We start from the raw sequence: 21,269 nt of genomic DNA, 5'->3' as shown, positions 1-21,269 counted from the left end.
ACCAGATATAGAGTAGGAAGTCGTTGATTGTGTTGTGCAAAAAAAAAGAAAAGAAGAAAAAAAATATTATTTTCTAGTAAAAACTGTTTTGGTGACTTAAAATTTAAAGGTTTTATAAAAATTTTATTTATTTGCTCTTGTTTAGAGTAATAAAACTTTAGTTGCAGTAAAAACAATACAAAAAAAAAAATAAATAAATAAAAAAATTAGAACGAAATCTAAGGCCGTTTGGAAATGGCAAAAATTTTGGAATTTTTTTTTTTAGTTTTTAAATATTTCTTTTAAATAGTTAGATAATTAAACTGTTTTGGTGCCCTTTAATGCGTTTAAATTTATATTAATTAATGCCATAACCAAACATTCCTTGAGTAAGAGAAAAGTGAAATGTTTATAAAAAAAAAAGCTGTTAGCTAATTGTTGTTTTAATTTATTATATTTACAGTTTAATTTAGCAAAATGAAACCTTTAAAAGTAAAATAAAAGAAGACACCAAAACAGATTTTTATTTGTTTTTTTTTATAAAAATTAGAAAATAATATTTTTTTTAATAAAATAACTTTTCTTTCTTTTGTTTTCCTCTAAACACAAACAATTTATATACAATTTAATATTACTTTTGCTTAACATTTCCAAAAATATATAATTATTGTGAATTTTTTCTTTAACGTTAAAAAAAAGGGCCAAAGATTCGCTGGGTTTTTTTTAGTTTATTTTTTTTTATAATTGTCTTCACTTAAAGAGTTTTATAAAGCAATAAATAAAATTTAAATAAAACACATTTTTTGTTGATTTTGGTTTTTTTTCTTTTTGTAATATATATTATTATTTTTTTGTTAAAAGCTTTTAAAGTTTATACTTTTATTATTTCAAATTTTATAGCTTTTGTTTTGAAGAGTCAAAAGTTATTTTTTTTTAAGTGTATATAAATTAATAAATAATTTTTTGTTGTTGTAAGTTTTGTTTTTTATAAGAGAAAACAAAAATACACAAGTCCTTGTTAAACCTATAATTGTAGTTGTTTTTTTGTTTTGTTTCTAGGTTTTTCTAGTTATTTTGTATTTTTTTTAGTAAGTAAAACTAAAAAGACTTAAATTAAAAAAAAAACTTAAATTAAAATTAAAAAAAAGAGAACATAACTTATTTATAATTTTATGAATAAACCTTTAACAAAAAAAGGATTATATTAAACTTTAATGAACAAAAAGTTTAATTTAAAAAATGTTTTTGTTTTTTTTTAATAATATGTAATTAATTTTCCATAATAAACAAAATAATATTTAACAATTTGAAAAATTTAACATTTCTTTTAAATGTTTTCTTTTATTAGTGAAAAAAAAGAACAGAACTTAGTTATTCTGGTGTCAGGACATTTGTTTTGTTTTTTTTTACTTTCTGTCGTTTTATTTTATTTTATTTATTATTAATACCTATCGTGTCTAACTAACAGCTAATTATATTGTTTTTTTTTATAGAATTCTATATATTAAGTTTTATATTTAAAATATAGTTTTATTTACAAGTTATAGTTTCTTTGTTTTTTTAGAAAAATTTACAAATTTATTTGATCCATTTGAATTGAAAAGAAATCTAAAGAAAGTTTTATTCTCAAAATAAACACAATAGCAGGAGTAAGTGAAGAAATTTTTGTAACAAGAGGGCAAGCAGCATTTCTTTTGTGGTATTAAAAAAATGGGTGTTTAAGGAATTTTTAAAAGAAATTTTTCTTTGCTAATGGCTGATAGTTATCCACTTATTTTAACTAGAACTTATAAAAGTTATTAGCTTTTCTTTAAAAAGTTTATTCTTTTACGTCAAGGTTTACTTAAACGAACTATAGAAACAAATCTATAACAACCAGTTAAACTTAATTCCATAAACAGTTTATTTAAACTAAAGCCGTTTTTAAACCAAAGTCCAATTTTTCTCAAACTAGTTAAGCAGTTTATTTCAACAAGAGGCCTTAACAACTAGTTAAACTTCATTTCATAAACAGATTACTTAAACAAGAGGCGTTTTTAAAAACAAGTCTTAAACTGTGTTTAGAAAACTAAATGTTCTTTTTAATAAACTTTGTTTAAAAGTCGATTACAGCAATAAAACTTTGTTTAGGAAACAATTAGTTTAGAAAACGTTTAGTTAAACTGTTTTTTAAAGTTCTTTTAAACTTCTTTTTAAACTTCATTTCAACAGCAGTTTATTTCAAAAGAAGGTCTTAACAACTAGTTTAATCTATAACACCTAGCAAAACTTTATTTCATAAACAGATTACTTAAACAAGAGGCGTTTTTAAAACCAACTCTTAAACTGTGTTTAGAAATCTAAATGTTCTTTTTAATAAACATTGTTTAAAAACCGATTACTGCAATAAAACTTATTTTAGAAAACAATTAGTTTACAAAACGTTTAGTTAAAATGTTTTTTAAATCTTTCTCAAACCCTTATAAATGTCAACTAGTTAAACTTCTTTTCATCAGCAGTTTATTTCAACAAGAGGTCTAAACAACTAGTTAAATCTATAACAACTAGTTAAACTTTGTTTTATGAACAGTTTACTTAAACAAGAAGCGTTTTTAAAACCAAATCTTAAACTGTGTTTAGAAAACTAAACGTTCCTTTTAATAAACAAAATAAACTTGGTTTAAAAATCGATTACTGCCTTAAAACTTTGTTTAGAAAACAATTAGTTTACAAATCGCTTAGTTAAACTAAAAGTTAAAAAAAAAACTTTTTTAAATCTTTTTCTAGCCCTTATGTATGTCAACTAGTAAAACTTCTTTTCATCAGCAGTTTATTTCAACAAAAGATCTTAACAACTAGTTAAATCTATAACATCTAGTTAAACTTCGTTTTATAAACAGATTACTTAAACAAAAAACGTTGTTAAAATCGAATCGTAAACTGTAACGTTCTTTAAAATTAACAAAATAAACTTTGTTTAAAAGACGATTAAAGCAATCAAACTTTGTTTAGAAAACGTTTAGTTAAACTCAAAATTTAAAAACACATCGCATCCTAGTTTTGCAAATCTTTCTTAAACCTTTATCTATGCCAACCAGTTAAACTTCGTTTCATCAAGAGTTTACTTTAAAAGACAAATCTTAAACAGTGTTTCGAAAAGGTTTAGTTAAACGAAAGTTAAACTTAAGATAGGTTTTAGAAACGTTTAGAAACATAAGTTTTAGAAACGTTTAGAAACAAAGGTTTTAGAAACGTTTTGAATAGGTTTTAGATTCTCAAAAACATTAGTTAATCTGCAGGAAAATTTTAATCAAAAAACTAAAGTTTGTTTTGAAAACAATTAATAAGACTGGGTTTAAAAACAAGATTAGTAAAACTAAACGCCATTTTTAGAAAAGAATGAGTTAAACTAAAATATACTTTTGTTTAGAAAACGTTTAGTTAATCTGAGTGCAATTTTAAATCGACAATTTGAACATTGTTAAGAAAACGACTGTATTAAGAAAATGTTAAGTTGAACTGTAAGATAGTTAAGAAAAACGAGTAGTTAAAGTTAGACCTTGTATAGAAAACTATTTAAAGTAGCAAAATCCTTCTCTATAGCTAAAGGGGACTCGTTTCGGCAACAAATTAAAATATTAATAAATTCTTATTCTTTATTATAATAAATTAGTTTTTAGATTAACTGTCGTTTAAACTGTTGAACTGAAAAAACGGTTCAGCTCCTTGATTTCAACTCTTAATGTAAGAAAATTCTATTTGTATAGCTTTATGATGAAATTTCAAGTAGAACTTGTTTAAGAAACAACTTTTAAGTTCAACACTCAAATTTTTGAACATTTAAATGATGGAAATAGTTTTCTATTTCACTTAATTTTCACAATTTTAAAAGGAGACTTCCTCGCAGTCAACTGTTAATGAAAACAAAACCGATTTGTATAGTTTCTGCTGACGAAATTTTAAGAAAACTTGTTACAGAAAAGAATTCCAAGTCAGACATACAAATTATTAAACATTTGAATGATAATTTTATGTAATAAGTTTTCCATTTAACTGCAGTTTAAATTAAACAGCAGTTAAACGTCAAAACCTCAGACACAGGGCCAATTTATTATTTATTCTAAGTGTTTTCCTACAAAATAATGACAACAAACTTTCTTAAAAACATTTCCCTTAAACACCGCTTTTTGTTCTAATCCACAAAAAGATGAAATAAACAAAATCTTTCTTCTAGTGGCAGTTTAAATGAATATTGTTAATCATAAATAAATAAACATTAGTTCCTTAAATTGAAAACCAATAAAAAAGAAACCACAAATTATTAAATTAGCTCACACACACACAGCAATAACATCAACAACTATTTAAAAACAATTTTATGTTTTTTTGTTCTTTCTTTCAAATATTACAAAGGCAAATTATGATTTGACTGTTTTAATTAATACTGTTTCCTATTTATTTTTTCTCTCTCAACAATGATCAGCATCATGAATTGGAAGATTCACTTAAGGATTTTGTAGGGCCATTAACCGTTGAATTTCCTTCATTTTGTTGATGTTGCTGCTGTTGGTTACGTGGTGTTTTTAAAAGCCAACGATGTAAAGTATTAGACGTAGAGGCTGTTTTTGTGGGAGTTTCATTTTTAGTCTTTTTTAAACTACTGCTTATTGCTTTTATTGCAGTTTTATGATCATGTGCTTTTAATGTTTCATCATCGGATTTATGTTGATTTCTATTAACCTTTCCACCAGCATTATGATGATGATGATGCCGTGTAATGGTTGGTAAAACAGGACTTTCATCTAAAGTCCATAGATTTATTTTAACTGAACCTCTAGAACGTGTTCGTGGCGTATGATTATCGTTTTGTTGTAGCGGTGTACTATGACCAGTCTGATTTCTTAGGCTAGAATGTAAATTTGTATTGGATTTGTTGGCGGACAAGGTTGTCTTTTTAATGGTCGAATTTAAATTGGATAGACTATCATTATCCTCGGATTCCGACTCATCAGATACATTGTAATAGGTGGAATTAGTTGTGGTATCTTGATTGTGAGCCGCCCAAACATCCATGCTGGAGGAATTGCCAGCATCAGGCTGATGTTGATTTTGGTTATGACGTTGCTGGTGATTAGGATTGTCCTCTTCACTGTGATTATAATTATCATCATAGTCATCTTCTCCATAATTATCATTATCACCAGCTGTGGCATAACTAGATTTATCATCATCTTCTTCGTCATTATCTATATCATGAGTATTTTCATTATCTTCGTGTTTTTCTTCATTATCCACCTCTTCATCCATTTTCATAGTTTTGCCACCACGACTTCGTATGGACAAATTATGTATCGTACGAGGAGCATTTGTTTTTGTTGTTTTTGCCTTTTCCCTAACCGGTTTGTGTTCATCTGTTTCACTTTCTTCTAGTTCATCATCTTCAGTTTCATTGTGTTCAATAGTTTCTTGGCTATCATCCTCTAAATTAAGATCTTCTGGTTTGTCTTCTGCTTCTTCTTCCTCTTCTTCATTTTCATGTTCTTCTTCCTTTTGTGCTGCCTTTCTGGGACTATGTCTTAAAACCCTGCGTGTGGTATTAGCTGTCACTGTTGCTCTTCTCTTTGCTGTGGAAGTTGCAGCTCCTTTGCCTGGACTCACACTCAATTTCCGTTTTCTTTGTTCTGTTGTTTCTTGTTGCTTTTTGCGCAACATTTCCTGTCGTCTTTTTTGTTGCATACGTTTTTGTGCAAAACTTAAAAGTTTTTGATTTTTCACACCCGTTTGTGTTTTTGAACTTGTTTTCAAATCATTGCCTGCTGCAGCTGCTGCCGCCATTGATGTGCGTGTGGTCTTTCTATTGGTTACATTACAAGAAGACTTTTGTCCCTTAGCTTGTTTAGTTCTAGAGCTAGTTAAAGTTTCCTTGTTGGAGGAACTATTTAAACTACCACGAGAAGCAGCTGAGCGATTTAAAGATCTCAACCTGCGCCTATTTACTATTTCATCTTCGTCATAGTCTATGACTTTTCTAAGCTTTCGGAATTTATTTGTTTGTTTAACTATTTTTTTCTTCACTGATTCCTGCCCTTGTTCATCTTCGCTTCCCTCTTCACTAGTTTGTAACTCATTATCTTCTTCATCTTCTAGCTCTTCATTTTGTGTATCATTTTCACTATCTTCCTGTTCTGTTAGATTTTCATTTTCTTCTTCCTCATCCGCCTCTTCTTCCTCATTCTCATCACTAACTTCTTCACTATTACTATCATTACTACTTTCGTCTTGAGTGCTATTGTTATTACTTTCCCCCCTACTATTACGATTTCTAACACGTGTTTTATCCTGCCTAGCTGTTTTAGTTGCTGTGGGTTTATTCTGCAGTCTAGTGCTAGAACGTCGTCTTCTTATTTGTAATTCTCTACGATTACGTTGGGCTTTAGCTCCAGCTGTTTGAGCTGTTGCTGTGGTGGACGAACCCTTACGGTTTCTTAAAGCCGCTAATCTTTGTTTATTTGTTTGGATCTTACGTTTAGCCGCTACATTAGTTTTATTGCTACGATTTTTGTTATTGTTCTTATTATTAGTAGATTTATTAACCTGATTTGTTGCATCCTTTCGTGAATAGGTTAGAGGTTCTTCAGCACTCTCTTCCTGTTTTAGCAGTTCGGCTTCTTTTTGCAGTGCTGCCAAACGATTAGCTTCCCATTCTCGTTTTTGGGCCTCTAGCTCAGCTTCGGCAGCACGCAATTGTTCTGCTGTCCAAGCGGCACCAGTTTCTTCAACAAAACGCATGGCGTAACGTTCAATGGGTGAGAGCTGTAAACGAAGACAATAATTGTGATTTAATATTGAAGATTTTTTGAAAAAAAAAATTAAAATTTTGTTTAAAATACAGTTAAAATATAAATCTATTTGACGTTGAGTGATATAATCAAGTGTGTGTTTTCACTTTAACTATGTCTGAACGTCCTTCTTAAAAAAAACAAAGATTAATTTAGGCACCAAATATTCGTGTTGAAATTTAATTTATAGAAAATATAAAACTTTAAATATTTAATGCCCTAAATAATAATGAAATGCAAGTTAAAATATAAATATTAAATTGTTTAACGTTGAGTGATATAATCAAGCGTAGCAAAGATCGCTTTAACTATGTCTGAACGTAAATCTTAATAAAAAGCATTGATCTAGGCATCAAATATTTGTGTCAGAATTTAATTTATAGAAAATATAAAACTTTAAATATTAGATGCCCTAAAAATCTAGTTTGGTAGATGATAATTACATATTTTATTACAAGTAATTGAAAATTGTTAATTGTAATTATCAGCTAAAGTTTGTCAACTCAGCAACGATCGTATCAACAGGAAGTGTTTTTCAGGGAAAAACTTTCAACAGCTATACGACTGCAACAACAAGATTCTTGTAGACTCGTAATGGAGAGTAACAAAAGTTGCTTTTCATATCCTACTTTGTTACCTAACCGCTCATCATGTAGCGAATGTGACAGCTAGAAAAGTACTAACTATATATGGCGACTAAACCCCAATTTGGTAAACTGGATCTATGAAACGGTTATAAAACCTATTCTCCTTTACAGTGCGGAAAGCACTTGCTTTCCACCAGACAAGGTTCTAAGGAGGATAACAATCCTTATAACAGTGGCATAACATCCACCAAATTTCTATTCGCATTGCTAAATTGAATCCCTACTGATCTGGCAGCCAGGAAACTGGTACTTAGCTCTGCCCTCAGACTCAATGCTATAGATGGATGGATATATAGGACATACGGCCATACAAGTATTATAGAGGAGTCATATTTTCTCCCAGTTAATATTGACTACTGCTCAGTATATACGGACGGTTCTAAGAAAGGGGAACGAGTGGGAGATGGCACTTTTATCCCTGAATTAGGAATATTCAAATTTGTACCGATAACCAAGCTGCTATCAAATCCCTGATTCATGTATATACTACATACAAACTAGTCCAGGAATGATAGACATCCTTAAACAGGATACTCAAATAGGTACGGGGAAACGGGGATTCGTTTGGCAACTGAATTGCTAATGAATTGACGAAAATAGGACATATACCGATATATCCAGGCTAAGACTGGACAATATTAATGCCTTTATCAGGCACAGTAATTGGTTTTTAAGACCACCAAGCCATACTTGACCAAGATACTTATTAGTCCACAAGGATAAAACCTTCTATTTATCCTCTAATTCTATCTCAATTCTTCATTACTCTCAGTATTTCATTCTATACTTACTCTACACCTCTCCTAAAACTATCCTTTTTATTTATTTTCTATCTCTATTATCGTTACAGGCATCACAAAGGGACTAACAACTTTGCTTAGTAAGGGCGGGTTTTACAGATAAAGATAATCTTCATTCTTTGGTTAAACCGGGCTTAATATAGGTTTCGTGTTTTTCAGTTATCAGTAAAGTTACTTATTATCTTAGTTTAACTGAGTGTAATTGGCCGATTAAACTCAAGTTATAAGTGAGAAAACATAATTAACAAAAACAATAAAACAATGATTTCGGAAGAACAAAAACTTAATATTTTAAGTAAATTGCAATTTTCTGAGTTGTTTTGTTTTATTTATTATTGTTTTAAATATTTACTTAACATTTTTTCCAAAATTTTCCATTTTACAAAAGTATTGTTTGCAAAAAACAGCTGTTCATTGTTTATGTTTTTTAGTGAAAAGTTGGCAATACTAACAAAGTTAACTGAACTTAAAGCTAAAACTGAAAAACACAATCATAGGTTAAAGTCCGCGCAGCTTATACGAGGCTAGTGGGGAATTAGGGACAGATGAGCACATTACCTGCCTTTGTCCTAGAATATAAAATTTCTGATTGAAATGACTAGGAAATAGTTTCCACAATAAACTAAGGGATATTACAGGGTAGTAATTTATTATCTCCCAACCTATTTAATATAAAGAGTTATTGTGATCCAGTATAGTAAGATTTAGAATTTCCAAACAAAACTACTTCAACTTGATTACACAATCCATTCTAAAGTACTTTTCAATATTCTTTAATTGGATCATGATTGTCTGACGTTGAGTGATATAATTAGGCGTGACAAAAGATCGCATTAACTATGTCTGAACGTCTGAAATTAATATGGGCACTAAATATTCATGTTAAAATATAAAAAAAACAAGTTTTAACTTTAAATATTCAATGCCCTCAGGAACACTGAACCAAATTCTTTAACAAAACTTTAAAATAAATATATTTAATATATGTTACTGTTAAACGTTGAGTGATATAATTAGGCGTAACTTAGAATCGCTTTAACTATGTCTGAACGTCTGAAATTAATATGGGCACTAAATATTCATGTTAAAATTTACAAACTAATAAAAACTTTAAATAATCAGTGCCACCATTATAGAACATCTTTTACTATCATATCATAAGATCATAAAGTAATAATATATATATATAAATATGTATAACAAAACTGTTAGACGTTGAGTGATATAATTAGGCGTAGCAAAAATCGCTTTAACTATGTCTGAACGTCCACTTAATCTAGCTTTAAAGAAATCCTAAATATTGTTAACAATAAAAACAATATAAGAATAACTTTGAAGCAAACACATCTTTACAAGAATTTAATAAAAAACCAAATCCATTTGCCAAAAATACATACCTGTTTAACCAAATTTTGCATTTCCAAATCGGCCTTACTAAGTTCAACATTAGTATCGGCCGCTGTTGTGGTTTCATCCAACGGAATGTTTTCATCAAATTCAGCTAAATCTGCGGCCACTTCAGCTTTAGCAGTTTTTGTAGCTTGAACATCCTGTTCATCTTCGGCAGCAGCTAAAGCGCTTTCAAATGCTTTTAGAGATTGTTTCTCTAAATCAACTTCAGTATTTTCTAACACCGCCGTAGATGTACTAGGTTTATCATATGCCTCCTGTTGTGCTTTAGTTGTTGTTGTATTATTGCTGTTATCACCCATTTGTTGTTGTGTCTCCACATTAAAGAGATCCTTAATGGTTGAACTCTTAAAGAACGAAGTGGTAAAATTACCACCCTCAATGGCCATATCACTAAGCATACGCTTTTGATTGGCCTTCTTGAGTATATTGACTTCGATGGTCTTTTCGGAAACTAAACGATAGATGTGTACATCTCTAGTTTGTCCAATGCGATGACAGCGATCCTGCGCCTGAGCATCCATGGTGGGATTCCAGTCTGAATCGTAAAATATCACAGTATCAGCTCCAGTCAAATTAATACCTACACCTCCCGAACGTGTTGATAAAATAAAACAGAATATACGTTTGTCTGTATTGAAACGTTCCATAAGCAATTGTCTTTGCTCGACTTTAGTGGCACCATCTAAACGTAAATAGATGTGACCATGATAGTTAAGGAAGGCTTCTAAAACATCCAACATTTTGGTCATTTGTGTAAAGATCAAAACACGATGATGACCCGACTTTAATTGTTTCAACAAACGATCCATGGTCTGCAATTTACCGCAGTCATATTGTATGAGACGAGGATCGGGAAATTGTGTTGTCATGGCCGATATAATCGGATGTAACATGGTCAGTTTAGGTGACATTTCACGTTGTATAGTGCTCTCGACTTGTTGTTCTTTCAAATAACGTCTAGACGTTAAGTTATTAACATAGAAACGTATGCGGGGAGCACAAGCGGACGGTACGTATATGACAAAATTTTGAAATATTTGCTTAAGATCTTCACAACGCTGTTCGTAGGATTTTAACATTTTATTTAAGGTCCAATTTTCACCACGTCTCGTCATGGCTGTAGAACAGTTTGTTAAACCTCTAGTTTGCCAACTGGAGAATCTTAAAAGATTACTGGCTTCTTTGCATTGTTCTATGGACTCTCGACAATCAGCACCATAAATCGGTGTTGCTTCTGTGCGTCTCTTATTGACATTAGCCATTAACTTGAGACGTGCTAGTCGTTGTTCTTTACGCTGTTGCAAAATATCGCTCATATTATATATGGGATCCAATTCAGATGATGTATCATCGTCTATATCATCCTTGGGTTCAGTCTTAACAGTTATATCTTCATTTAGTCTAGACGAACTATTGGTTTTAACCTGTTGCGCCAAAGCCGCCACTAGAGTTTTGTCATCTCTTGTTTGTTCTGTTTTAACTGTTGTCTTTAATGTCTCACCATTGATGGTGTCCTGTAGCTTTAACTGTTTCGCTGGCGTTGGTCCCATTGCGACATCGGTCATGGAAACATCTCGAGATCTGGTTGTGATGCATGCCGGTGTTATTGGTCCAAGTTTGGGTGCACCCACTGGATTGATAACATTATTTATACGTTTGCCTATACGACTATTAGTTGTTTCACCTACGCCGGCTCCAACGGCTGGCATTGTGGCCAGCGCTGGATTTACTGGCACAAATTTATTGCCTTCTTTCCGCATAGCCGGACTGGCACCCACCTTAACCGTTTGCCTCGCATGTGTATTGATACTTTGTTGTACCTTTACATCTCTAACACGTATATGAAATTTATATTTTCCTGTGGGACATCTTGGAGGCGGTTCTGGTATAGTATCGATTTCTTCAATTAATTTACGTGGCGCTGCCAGTAAACGTGATTTGTGAGAGACATACGCAGTGAGTGTAAGTTCCAATTCAACAAGTAACAAATTAAGAGAATGTAAATCGATTTGCTGTAAAAGATAAAGAGGAACAAAATGATTTAAACAAATTGAAAATTAGTTTTAAAATAAGTTTTTTTCTTTTTTTGAAAATTAGCAAATAAAACTTAAAATTTTGGTTACATTTCACTCACCGTAAATGGATCATATTCCATTAGATCACATATTAAACGTGAAGTTTCATATGATATACCTTCCATTTGAAAGGGTGACAATGTGGGACGAACTTCAAACATATTGGGATGATTACAAACTTTACGCAATTGCATAAGAACATTAATAACGCTTAATAAATTGCCCGTGGACAAGGTTTCTCTAGTTCTGTAACAAATTAAGAAAAAATTATTAAATTATAACATAATTATTAATTAGTTATTATATAATAAACTTACTTGGAGCGACTCATGAAATCATCATACAAATAACGCTGACGATTTGATAAACGGCACATGACAACATGTTCATACTTTTTGGGCATTTGTTTTTCCACCTCCTTCTTTAGACGTCTCAATAAAAAGGGTCTAATCACTTTATGCAGCCTTTGTATCAACTGTTCATTATACTCCATATTACCCTCAATCATACCGGTCATTGGATTGGAAAACCATTCCTTAAACTCACGATGTGATGAGAAAACATAGGGCATAAGAAAATGCATTAATGACCATAATTCCATTAAATCATTTTGCAAAGGAGTGCCGGTTAGCAGCAAACGTCTGTAATGAAACAAAAGGAAAGAGTAAATTTTAGAAATTTATTAATTTAAATTGAAATTAAAAAGTTTATTTAAATGATTTTTGTTAATTAATTCTATTATGTTAAACATCTTATTAAAAATAAATTTATAGAAAATTTACTTCTTGCAAGTGTTTAGTTTCGTTAAAACTTTATTTAGCATTCATATACGATTTACTTGTTGAATAGAAAACAAACAAGAAATGCTTTTTTTTGAATGCAAATTAAAATACTTAAAAGTTTCCTTAATTTTATTTTATTGTCTAAATTTTTCTATATAAATTTAATAAAATTTAAAATGAATATAGCAAAAGAGAGCAAATTTAGACAATTTTAATTTAAGCACCTAAGCGTAGCACTTGAACTAATTTAGCAGACGTTAAGTACTGATTATGGTGCTAAAGTTTTGTATTAGTTGTAGTATTAATAGTAATTTGTTTATTGCATAAATTTTCAAAATAGACTTTTTTAGGAAAATTACAAAAGTTTTCAAAAAGGAAATTATAGCAAAGCTTATTTTAAGCGCTTAAGCGTAGTAATTTAACTAATTTAGCAGACGTTAAGTTACTGATTATGGCGCTAAAGTTAAAAATATCAAATTAAAATTTTAAACTCCAGCATTTCTTCCCATTCAGATCTATTTAAACTAAACAAATGTAATTATATCAAATTTTTGCAAGAAAAATTGTTATAATCTATTGTAGTATATTTGCAATAGTAGTAAATATACTATTATTTATAGAATTCATTTTAAACGTTATCACTCTTTCTATTCTATCACAAAAATTACCTTAAAACTTTATTTAACTTTAAAAACTTCATCTGTTTTAGTTTAACACTTCAGTTTACAAGCCTTGTAAATTTGCAATCCTTATTATCTATTAGGATAATAGGGATGATATCAAATTAAAATTTTAAATTCCAGCATTTCTTCCCATTCAAATCTATTTAAACTAAACAAATGTAATTATATCAAATTTTTGCAAGAAAAATTCTTATAATCTATTGTAGTATATTTGCAATAATAGTAAATATACTATTATTTATTGAATTCATTTTAAACGTTATCAATCTTTCTATTTTATCACAAAAACCAACTTAAAACTTTATTTAACTTTAGAAACTTAATTTGTTTTAGTTTTGCGTAAACATTTCAGTTTAAAAGCCTTGTAAATTTGCAATCCCATATATCTATTAGGATAATAGGGATGATATTAAATTGTAATTTTAAACTTCAGCATTTTTTCCCATTCAAATCTATTTCAACTAAACAAAAGTAATTATATCAAATTTTTCCAAGAAAAATGGTTATAACCTGTTGTAGTATATTTGCAATAGTAGTAAATAAGCTATTTTTTATAGAGTTCATTTTAAACGCTTCCAACTTTATCACAAAAACCACCTTAAAACTTTATTTAACTTTAGAAAATTCACCTGTTTTAGTTTTGCATAAACATTTCAATTTACAAGCCTTGTAAATATGCAATCCCTATTATATATTAGGATTTTATACTAATATACCTAATTTAAGTTTTGTTCACAAAAACCACCTTAAAACTTCATTTAACTTCAAAATTTTCATGAATTTAAGTTTTGCATCAACATTTCAGTTTACAAGCCTTGTAAATTTGCAATCCCTGGTATCTCTAAAATGTTTATTCTGATATCTATTTATATCATAATATAAATTGTAGCATAACATTTTTAATTAGTTATTAAATCAAGTATTAATGACTATAGTAATGACATTATTGCTAAAGTTATTTTAAGCGCCTAAGCGTAGCATCTCAACTAATTTAGCAGACGTTAAGTTACTGATTATGGCGCTAAAGTTAATGATAACTAATCTCATGTTAAGGACTTTAAAATCATTTCACTTTCCCCATTAAAATCTCTCTAAAGCAACAAATTTCATTATTTTAACTTTTTTAAAAGAAAACATCCTTTTTCGTAGTATATTTACAAGACTTGCAAATGCTTTAGTTTTGCAAATGTATTTATCTTAATGTTAACACACAAAAAACGTATAATTCTTAATGTTGTTTTACATTGATTGCTAAAGTGATCCTATATTACAAATACAACTTAGTTTACTATTCATTTAGGTCTTGCAAATTTACAAACTGCCGGATTTTTTCAGTTATATTGCAACTGTAGCATAAAATCTTTAAGAAGGCATTTTAGTAAATACAAAAACTTCTATTAAAATGAAATTATTGCTAAAACTTATTTTAAGCGCCTAAGCGTAGCATCTCAACTAATTTAGCAGACGTTAAGTTACTGATTAGGGCGCTATGTTATGTTACTGATCGATGTATGGAGAAATATGTACTAAAAGGAGTTTAGTTTTCCAGTCATTTATGACTCTATTGCATGGTTTAAATTATCATATAATGTTATCATATATTTAATCACAAATTATACTTTTCTAAATGGGAGTCTTTTATAGAATCTTTTTCCTTTCAGTTTGAACTTATTTTTAATTCGAATTCATTTGTAATGGTGGCTTTCGGTAGGTTAGTGGTAAGTGTTCTAGTCTGGTAAACCGAAGGTGGTGGGTTCGATTCCCACCTCAGGCACTGGTTAAGGAGTGCACAACATGTCCGATAGAGGCCTAGGTGTATTTCTTCGGTTTTGATGTATATGTGTACAATCTTCTTTTAAACTAACTAACTAACTAACTAACTAACTAACTAACTAACTAACTAACTAACTAACTATCAGCAATTACATGTCAAAAGACATTGGATATAGCACATTATCATTTTGAGGAAGAAGATGAGACGATTTCACATCTACTTTGCTACTGACCTACGTTTACCGGGGAACATCACTTTGGTGCTGCCTTTTTGTCAGGCATAGAAGAATTACATAAATGAAACCGGTTGGTTTAGTTCTGTACAGAGAGCGACATAAGAATAAACTCCTGTGATAGCTGGCGTAACACAACGGGACCAACGTTAATGGACACAAATGAGTTGCTTATAAAGCAACTCATTTTCCGAGTTACTTAGCTTAGGGGTAACCAATAGCCGTCGGCTACACAGAGAAATTCAATAGTCACTACATATATTAGAAAGAGACAGTCTGAAACTGCCAATTCTCGGCTTAAATTTGTTTTATAAGTGTCCACTCACTAGATTACTTGGTGACTATAAAGTGACGACTGTCTCCGCTCACACTAACTTAACATTAAACACTAAGCAAATTTTCATGTATTTTCTGTTCCCCCGTATAGCACTTAAATAGGAGTCGTTCGTTAGTAATGATATTTGTACCAAGTTAACATCATCGATTAATCTCTTTACAAAGCAGGAAATTATGTTTTATTATAGTTGTAGTCTAAAATATTAGTACAGACTTTTGTGAAAAAAATAAAGTCTATAATAGCGAGATTAGTCTAATAATATTAATGTAAGCACCCAAGCGTAGTCTCTTAACTAAGTTTGCAAAGCGTTAAGCTACTGATTTACGGTGCTAGAATCTAACAAAAGCAAAAAATTAACGATTTCTCATATAAAACATTTTAAAAATGAAATTCTTATAAGTTTAAAAGAAAAAAAATATTCTTAAACTTACCTTTCCGTTGAGAAATTCAATAGCAATTGCCAACGTTGCGATTTAAAATTCTTAATATTTTGAGCCTCATCCAATATAAGATATTTCCATTTTTTACGACGAAAACTTTGTTGATCTTGTACCACGAGTTTATAAGATGTTATACACACATGAAATGCATTGGGTTTAGTCCAACCGACACGTTTAAGTTTGCGTTCTTTTTGTGAACCATAATAGGTGAGTATTTTAAAACCAGGACACCATTTTTTAAATTCCATTTCCCAATTTAGCATGACAGAAGAGGGTACCACAATCAGATGAGGACCCCAGTTACCTTTGACACAGGCTAAATGTGCTAATAGAGCAATGGTTTGTATAGTTTTACCTAAACCCATTTCATCGGCTAAAATGCCATTAAGTTTGCGTTCATTCATGGTTACCAGCCAGTCGAGGCCAATGTGTTGATATTCACGCAATGAGTGTTTGAGTAAGAAGGGTACTGGTGTAACGACATTAGTGGAGGATAAGGTATTGCCTTTGGGCTGTAACGATTCAGCCAAAGCGGCAGCATCTTTGATCATATCATCTTTACTGCTATTGTTGGCATTAGATGAATCTTCTAGCAGACTTTTTAAGCCTGCATCTTGTTCATTTTCTTCTGTTTCTTCAGCATTCTCATCCTCTTCTTCCTCGTCGTCTTCACTGTCTGTTTCCACTTCTTCTTCATCATCGGACTCATTCTCTTCATCGGCTGTAGAATCATCATCGGAGTCACGCATGGCTCGACTTATAACTTCATCCTCATCTTCGAAATCAACCACTTTTTTAATTTTTCTATTCGATGTACTGGCTTTTGTGTCATTATCGACTTGTCCGGATTTATATTTAGCCATTAGTTCTTCAACGGTTAAATCATTGTCAGCCTCTAGTTCATCGATTTCTTTTTGATGATCTACATCCATTTCTTCTTCCTCTTGCTTACTAATGGTATTCTCATCATCTTCACTGGTTTCATTCGCTTCAAATTCACCATCATCACTGTCGGTGTCCTTTTTGCTGGTTGAAGTGGCAGCTCCAGAGGAGGTTGTTACTGTGGTATCCTCTTCTAGCACGATTTTATCACGATTTTCCAAATATCCTTTAGGCAAATCTTTAAGAAAATCATCCAAATCCATTTGAGATTCTTTTTCTAAAGCCGCCACTTCTGCATCAACATCGGCATTGTCTTCTTCCTCGGCTTTGGCTATAGTCTCTTCATCGTCTTCAGAAGCAGAATCCGGACGAAATTCATCTAATAGAATAACAAAAAAAAATATATTAAATTTTAGTTTATGCTTTGGAAAATTTTATATTTCTCTTTAAAGTTTAATTATCAGACAAATGCCTCGCAAAAGCGAACATCCTTTTAATTTCCATAAGCTTTCTCAAAAATAGAGCATAAGCTTTAGAATCAGTGACTGTTTAGCATCATGTGTTAGATTGTAATATTTCTTTTTCTGTTTAAATGATAATTTCAAGTTAAACTTACCATCGGTATTATCTCTTTTTGGTGAAGATATACGACTTGAATTTATGCTGGGATTCGTTGAAGCATCTTTTATGGTCTTATTCATACCCTCCGCCAATTGTTGTGAAAACTTTTCCGTTTGATCGACAATAAACGATAAATGTTGATCCAGGGCCTTTTTACGTTTTTCCTCGATTTTAGTGTGATGTTTATATTCAACCAGTTTTTCAACGTTACCCCAAAACATTTTCACCTCTTTGGCTATGAAAGCCGCCACACGCTTTAGATGCAACTCTTGAGCCTTTTCGGCTTTTTGAGCAGCATTGGCTTTATCTTGAAAATATTTCTGTACCATTTTGGCACATTTCTTGGCGGCAGCCTTTTTCCATTTACGCTCTTGCGCAAAATCAGCTGCCAACCAAACCATTTCTTCCAGCAAATAATCCCAATGGGCTTTTGGCCGTGGTGGCTCCATTTGTTTTGGTAAACGTTTTTCAGTCCATAATCCCTCTCGTTGTAATTCCATAATACGACGCATAACATCGACTTCCTGTTTAGCCTTGAAGGAAAACTCTTGATTACTATTCGGTGTAGTGGCCGCCGATGAACCACCAGCAGCAGCCGCTGCTGTAGCCGCACTTGCCGAACCAGCTGGCACCAATAAACCACTAGGTGTAGGAGAATACAAGGGCGGAGGAGTATTTGAACTGGTGACAACACCATTACCATTGCGCCGTAATGTTGTAGAACCTTGCGCTATACTGCAGGGTATCAATGGTGTACCACCTAAGAAATAATAGAAAAATAGTATTAAATTAGTAAAATAGTATCGAAATGAAAGAACTTGTAATTTTAAAAGAAAATACTTATAATACAAGAGATTAAATTTATTCGTTTAATAGTTAGATAAGAAGAAACACACTTAACATGCCTTAAAAGAAAGATTTTACTAAACATATTCAACATGCTTTATAATAATAAATAATAAATAAATATAATTACGTTTTAATTGATTTTCAAATGTAACGCAAAAGCGAACATTTTGTTTGTATTTTGACAAATAAATGTAAACAAAGTTATCGTTTCTACTTGTCTTTAATTAGAGTAAAAACTTTGCATCTGTTTTTAAATTTACTTTAGCAACCATTTGACGATTTTCAAGCCGGCAACATAAGGAAAAGAAAGTGCTTTTTAGGTGCAAATTTGTTTTACTTAAAAAATTTGGCACTTAACTATAACTAACCTTAACATTAAACTAAAAACTAAGTTGTAATCAGAGTAATCGTTTTAACTTGTAGTAAATTTCAGAAAAAAGTTTGCATCTGTTTATAGATTTATTGTAGCAACCATTTGACGATTTTCAAGCCGGTGTTATAAGGACAAGAAAGTGCTTTTTAGGTGCATAACAAAACCATTAACAAAATAAACTTATCTTTGATCTTTTAAAAATTAACTCAATCAGACAAATGCCTCGCAAAAGCGAACATCCTGTTTTTAGTCTTGGCACATTAAGATTCTCACAAAAATAGCTTGAATCTAACCAAAGTCAGTGACAATTTAGCATCATATTGAGTAATAATCATTAAGGACCAAAAATGATTTAAAATATTGTTAACATTTCCGTTAAAACTTTAAAACTTATTAATAAAGCAATAAAGTAGAAGCTAGAAATGAAATTTTTATCTAGCAAGGTTACAAATTGTTTCACGTGTGGTAAAAAATCAATGTGACACAGAGTGCCCTTGCCTCTAGAAATATCAATAGAGAATCAAAAAATTGTGTATTACCAAAACATTGTAATCAGAGTAACAGACTTTACAAGTTTTCGATTCTAGTAAAACCTTTGCATCTGTTTATAGATTTGTTTTAGCAACCATTTGACGATTTTCAAGCCGATAGTTAAAGGACAAGAAAGTGCTTTTTAGGTGCATAACAAAACCATTTACAAACTAAACTCATCTTTGATCTTTTAACAAGCAAACTCAATCAGACAAATGCCTCACAAAAGCGAACATCCTGTTTTTAGTTTTGGCACATTAAGATTCTCACAAAAATAGCTTGAATCTAACCAAAGTCAGTGACAATTTAGCATCATATTAAGTAATCATCATTAAGGACCAAAAGGAAGTTGTAAATCTGTTTACATTTCTGTTAAAACTTTAAAACTTATTAATAAAGCAATAAAGTAGAAGCTAGAAATGTAATTTTTATCTAGCAAGGTTACAAATTGTTTCACTTGTGGTAAAAAATCAATGTGACACAGAGTGCCCTTGCTTAGTATTAGATTTGGTTTAAAATTCTTACAAATAAAATGAAACGAATTTAAAGCTAAAGTGTAGCAAAATTATATCACTGTTATGTTTGGATATAGTTTAACATAATAGTGTAAAGCGTTATTTTGCTCTTTATCTGGCAAAAATACAAATTGTTTTATCACTGTCTAATAAAATGATAACACAGAGTGATTTTGCCATAAAATGCATACTCTTATCAGCAAATTTCAAATTCATATTATTTAATATAACTTAAAAAACAACATTAGTAAAAATTTTATTTAATTTTCAGGGCCTAAATAGGGTTAAAATTATGTTTAAATTGTAATCAGAGTAACAGATTTTACTTTATTAAAAGCCAGTAAAAACTTTGCATCTGTTTTATAAGATTTGTTGTAGCAACCATTTGACGATTTTCAAGCCGGTAATACTAAAGACAAGAAAGTGCTTTTTAGGTACATAATGGAGAGAGATATTAAATAAATATTTAAAAATAACTATTAAGTTATATATTACAATGGACCAAATGAAATTTTTAATGAACAAGAAAATGTAATCTAATGATTTGTAATGATTTGACTGCTTTGTATTTATCTGATAATGTTTTTGTGTAAGGACAAAAAAGAAAACGATCTTTAAAGGAAAATACAAAGAATCTTTAATAAAACTTAAATAAATATTTCGGATGCGAAAGTGTAAATCGCTCTTAAGGAAATATCATTGTCTTCATTGATAAAACGAAATTCGTACGAAAAATTGTTTGATATAAAAGCCTATAGTCTAGTCTATAGTCTAATCTATAGTCTAGTCTATAGTCTAGTCTATAGTCTAGTCTATAGTCTAGTCTATAGTCTAGTCTATAGTCTAGTCTATAGTCTAGTCTATAGTCTAGTCTATAGTCTAGTCTATAGTCTAGTCTATAGTCTAGTCTATAGTCTAGTCTATAGTCTAGTCTATAGCCTAGTCTATAGTCTAGTCTATAGTCTAGTCTATAGTCTAGTCTATAGTCCAGTCTAGTCTTCAGTCTAGTCTTCAGTCTAGCCTACAGTCTAGACCTTCACAAAAGGTACTCATCTTTTCGCGATGTAAAGGCTTTAAGTGCAATGAATCTTATGGGCCATTCTGACGGAGACAGCTCTGCTTAAGCTGGCTGCGCCAGACGGCTCATGAGACGAGCACGAATCTAAGAACTTCTCCTTCATCTGACAAATGTCTGTTGTTTCCCATATTAGACGTCTATTGCTTCTCTGGTCTATTGATTGCTTCTCTGGTCTATTGATTGCTTCTCCTGTCCTTCTATATTCCCGCACATGAATGTACATGTCCGGAAATCCCTCTAGTGTCCATCACATATTCGACGGCTTCATGGTCTACAATCTAGAAGTCTTTTGAATAAAGTCCCTTGATATATCAAAAAACAAATTTGGTAGATTAAAATAATCCTTAATTTTCAAAGATTGTTAATGTTTTGTATGTAAGAGTTTCAATATCGAAAATTTTATAATATTAGAAGCTTTGAAGAAATCATTTTGCAAGATA

The 21,269-nt window shown here is 30.7% G+C and overlaps 1 protein-coding gene and 6 non-coding genes across 9 annotated transcripts in view; all 7 read right to left on the bottom strand.

The window, feature by feature from the left end:
* The window catches only part of LOC111686900 (helicase domino), a 38,952-nt gene that overhangs the window by 8,068 nt on the left and 9,615 nt on the right, over positions 1 to 21,269 (bottom strand). For 2 of the 3 annotated variants that reach the window (XM_046954269.1, XM_046954270.1), the window contains 6 exons: positions 17,479 to 18,243; positions 15,972 to 17,241; positions 12,050 to 12,373; positions 11,792 to 11,978; positions 9,642 to 11,669; positions 6,553 to 6,771 (listed from right to left, as the gene is read on the bottom strand). In XM_046954269.1, coding sequence (XP_046810225.1) covers positions 6,553 to 6,771; positions 9,642 to 11,669; positions 11,792 to 11,978; positions 12,050 to 12,373; positions 15,972 to 17,241; positions 17,479 to 18,243 — 4,793 coding nt within the window. Of the gene's footprint in view, positions 1 to 1,603; positions 6,772 to 9,641; positions 11,670 to 11,791; positions 11,979 to 12,049; positions 12,374 to 15,971; positions 17,242 to 17,478; positions 18,244 to 21,269 lie in introns of those variants that run through there. The other variant, XM_046954271.1, reaches the window with a different exon arrangement.
* Positions 17,318 to 17,427, bottom strand: LOC111686901. Its single transcript, XR_002762795.2, has one exon. It is a non-coding gene; the product is annotated as a small nucleolar RNA Me28S-Am2589 (small nucleolar RNA).
* On the bottom strand, positions 18,909 to 19,030 carry LOC124421052. The gene has a single exon (XR_006941493.1). It is a non-coding gene; the product is annotated as a small nucleolar RNA Me28S-Am2589 (small nucleolar RNA).
* On the bottom strand, positions 19,060 to 19,204 carry LOC124421058. Its single transcript, XR_006941499.1, has one exon. It is a non-coding gene; the product is annotated as a small nucleolar RNA psi18S-841/snoR66 (small nucleolar RNA).
* LOC124421056 lies at positions 19,437 to 19,558 on the bottom strand. Its single transcript, XR_006941497.1, has one exon. It is a non-coding gene; the product is annotated as a small nucleolar RNA Me28S-Am2589 (small nucleolar RNA).
* On the bottom strand, positions 19,589 to 19,732 carry LOC124421057. Its single transcript, XR_006941498.1, has one exon. It is a non-coding gene; the product is annotated as a small nucleolar RNA psi18S-841/snoR66 (small nucleolar RNA).
* On the bottom strand, positions 19,788 to 19,929 carry LOC124421061. The gene has a single exon (XR_006941502.1). It is a non-coding gene; the product is annotated as a small nucleolar RNA psi18S-841/snoR66 (small nucleolar RNA).

The sequence above is a fragment of the Lucilia cuprina genome, chromosome 6, assembly GCF_022045245.1.
Source record: "Lucilia cuprina isolate Lc7/37 chromosome 6, ASM2204524v1, whole genome shotgun sequence".
Lineage (NCBI taxonomy): Eukaryota > Metazoa > Arthropoda > Insecta > Diptera > Calliphoridae > Lucilia > Lucilia cuprina.
This window is presented reverse-complemented; position numbering and strand designations above follow the sequence as displayed.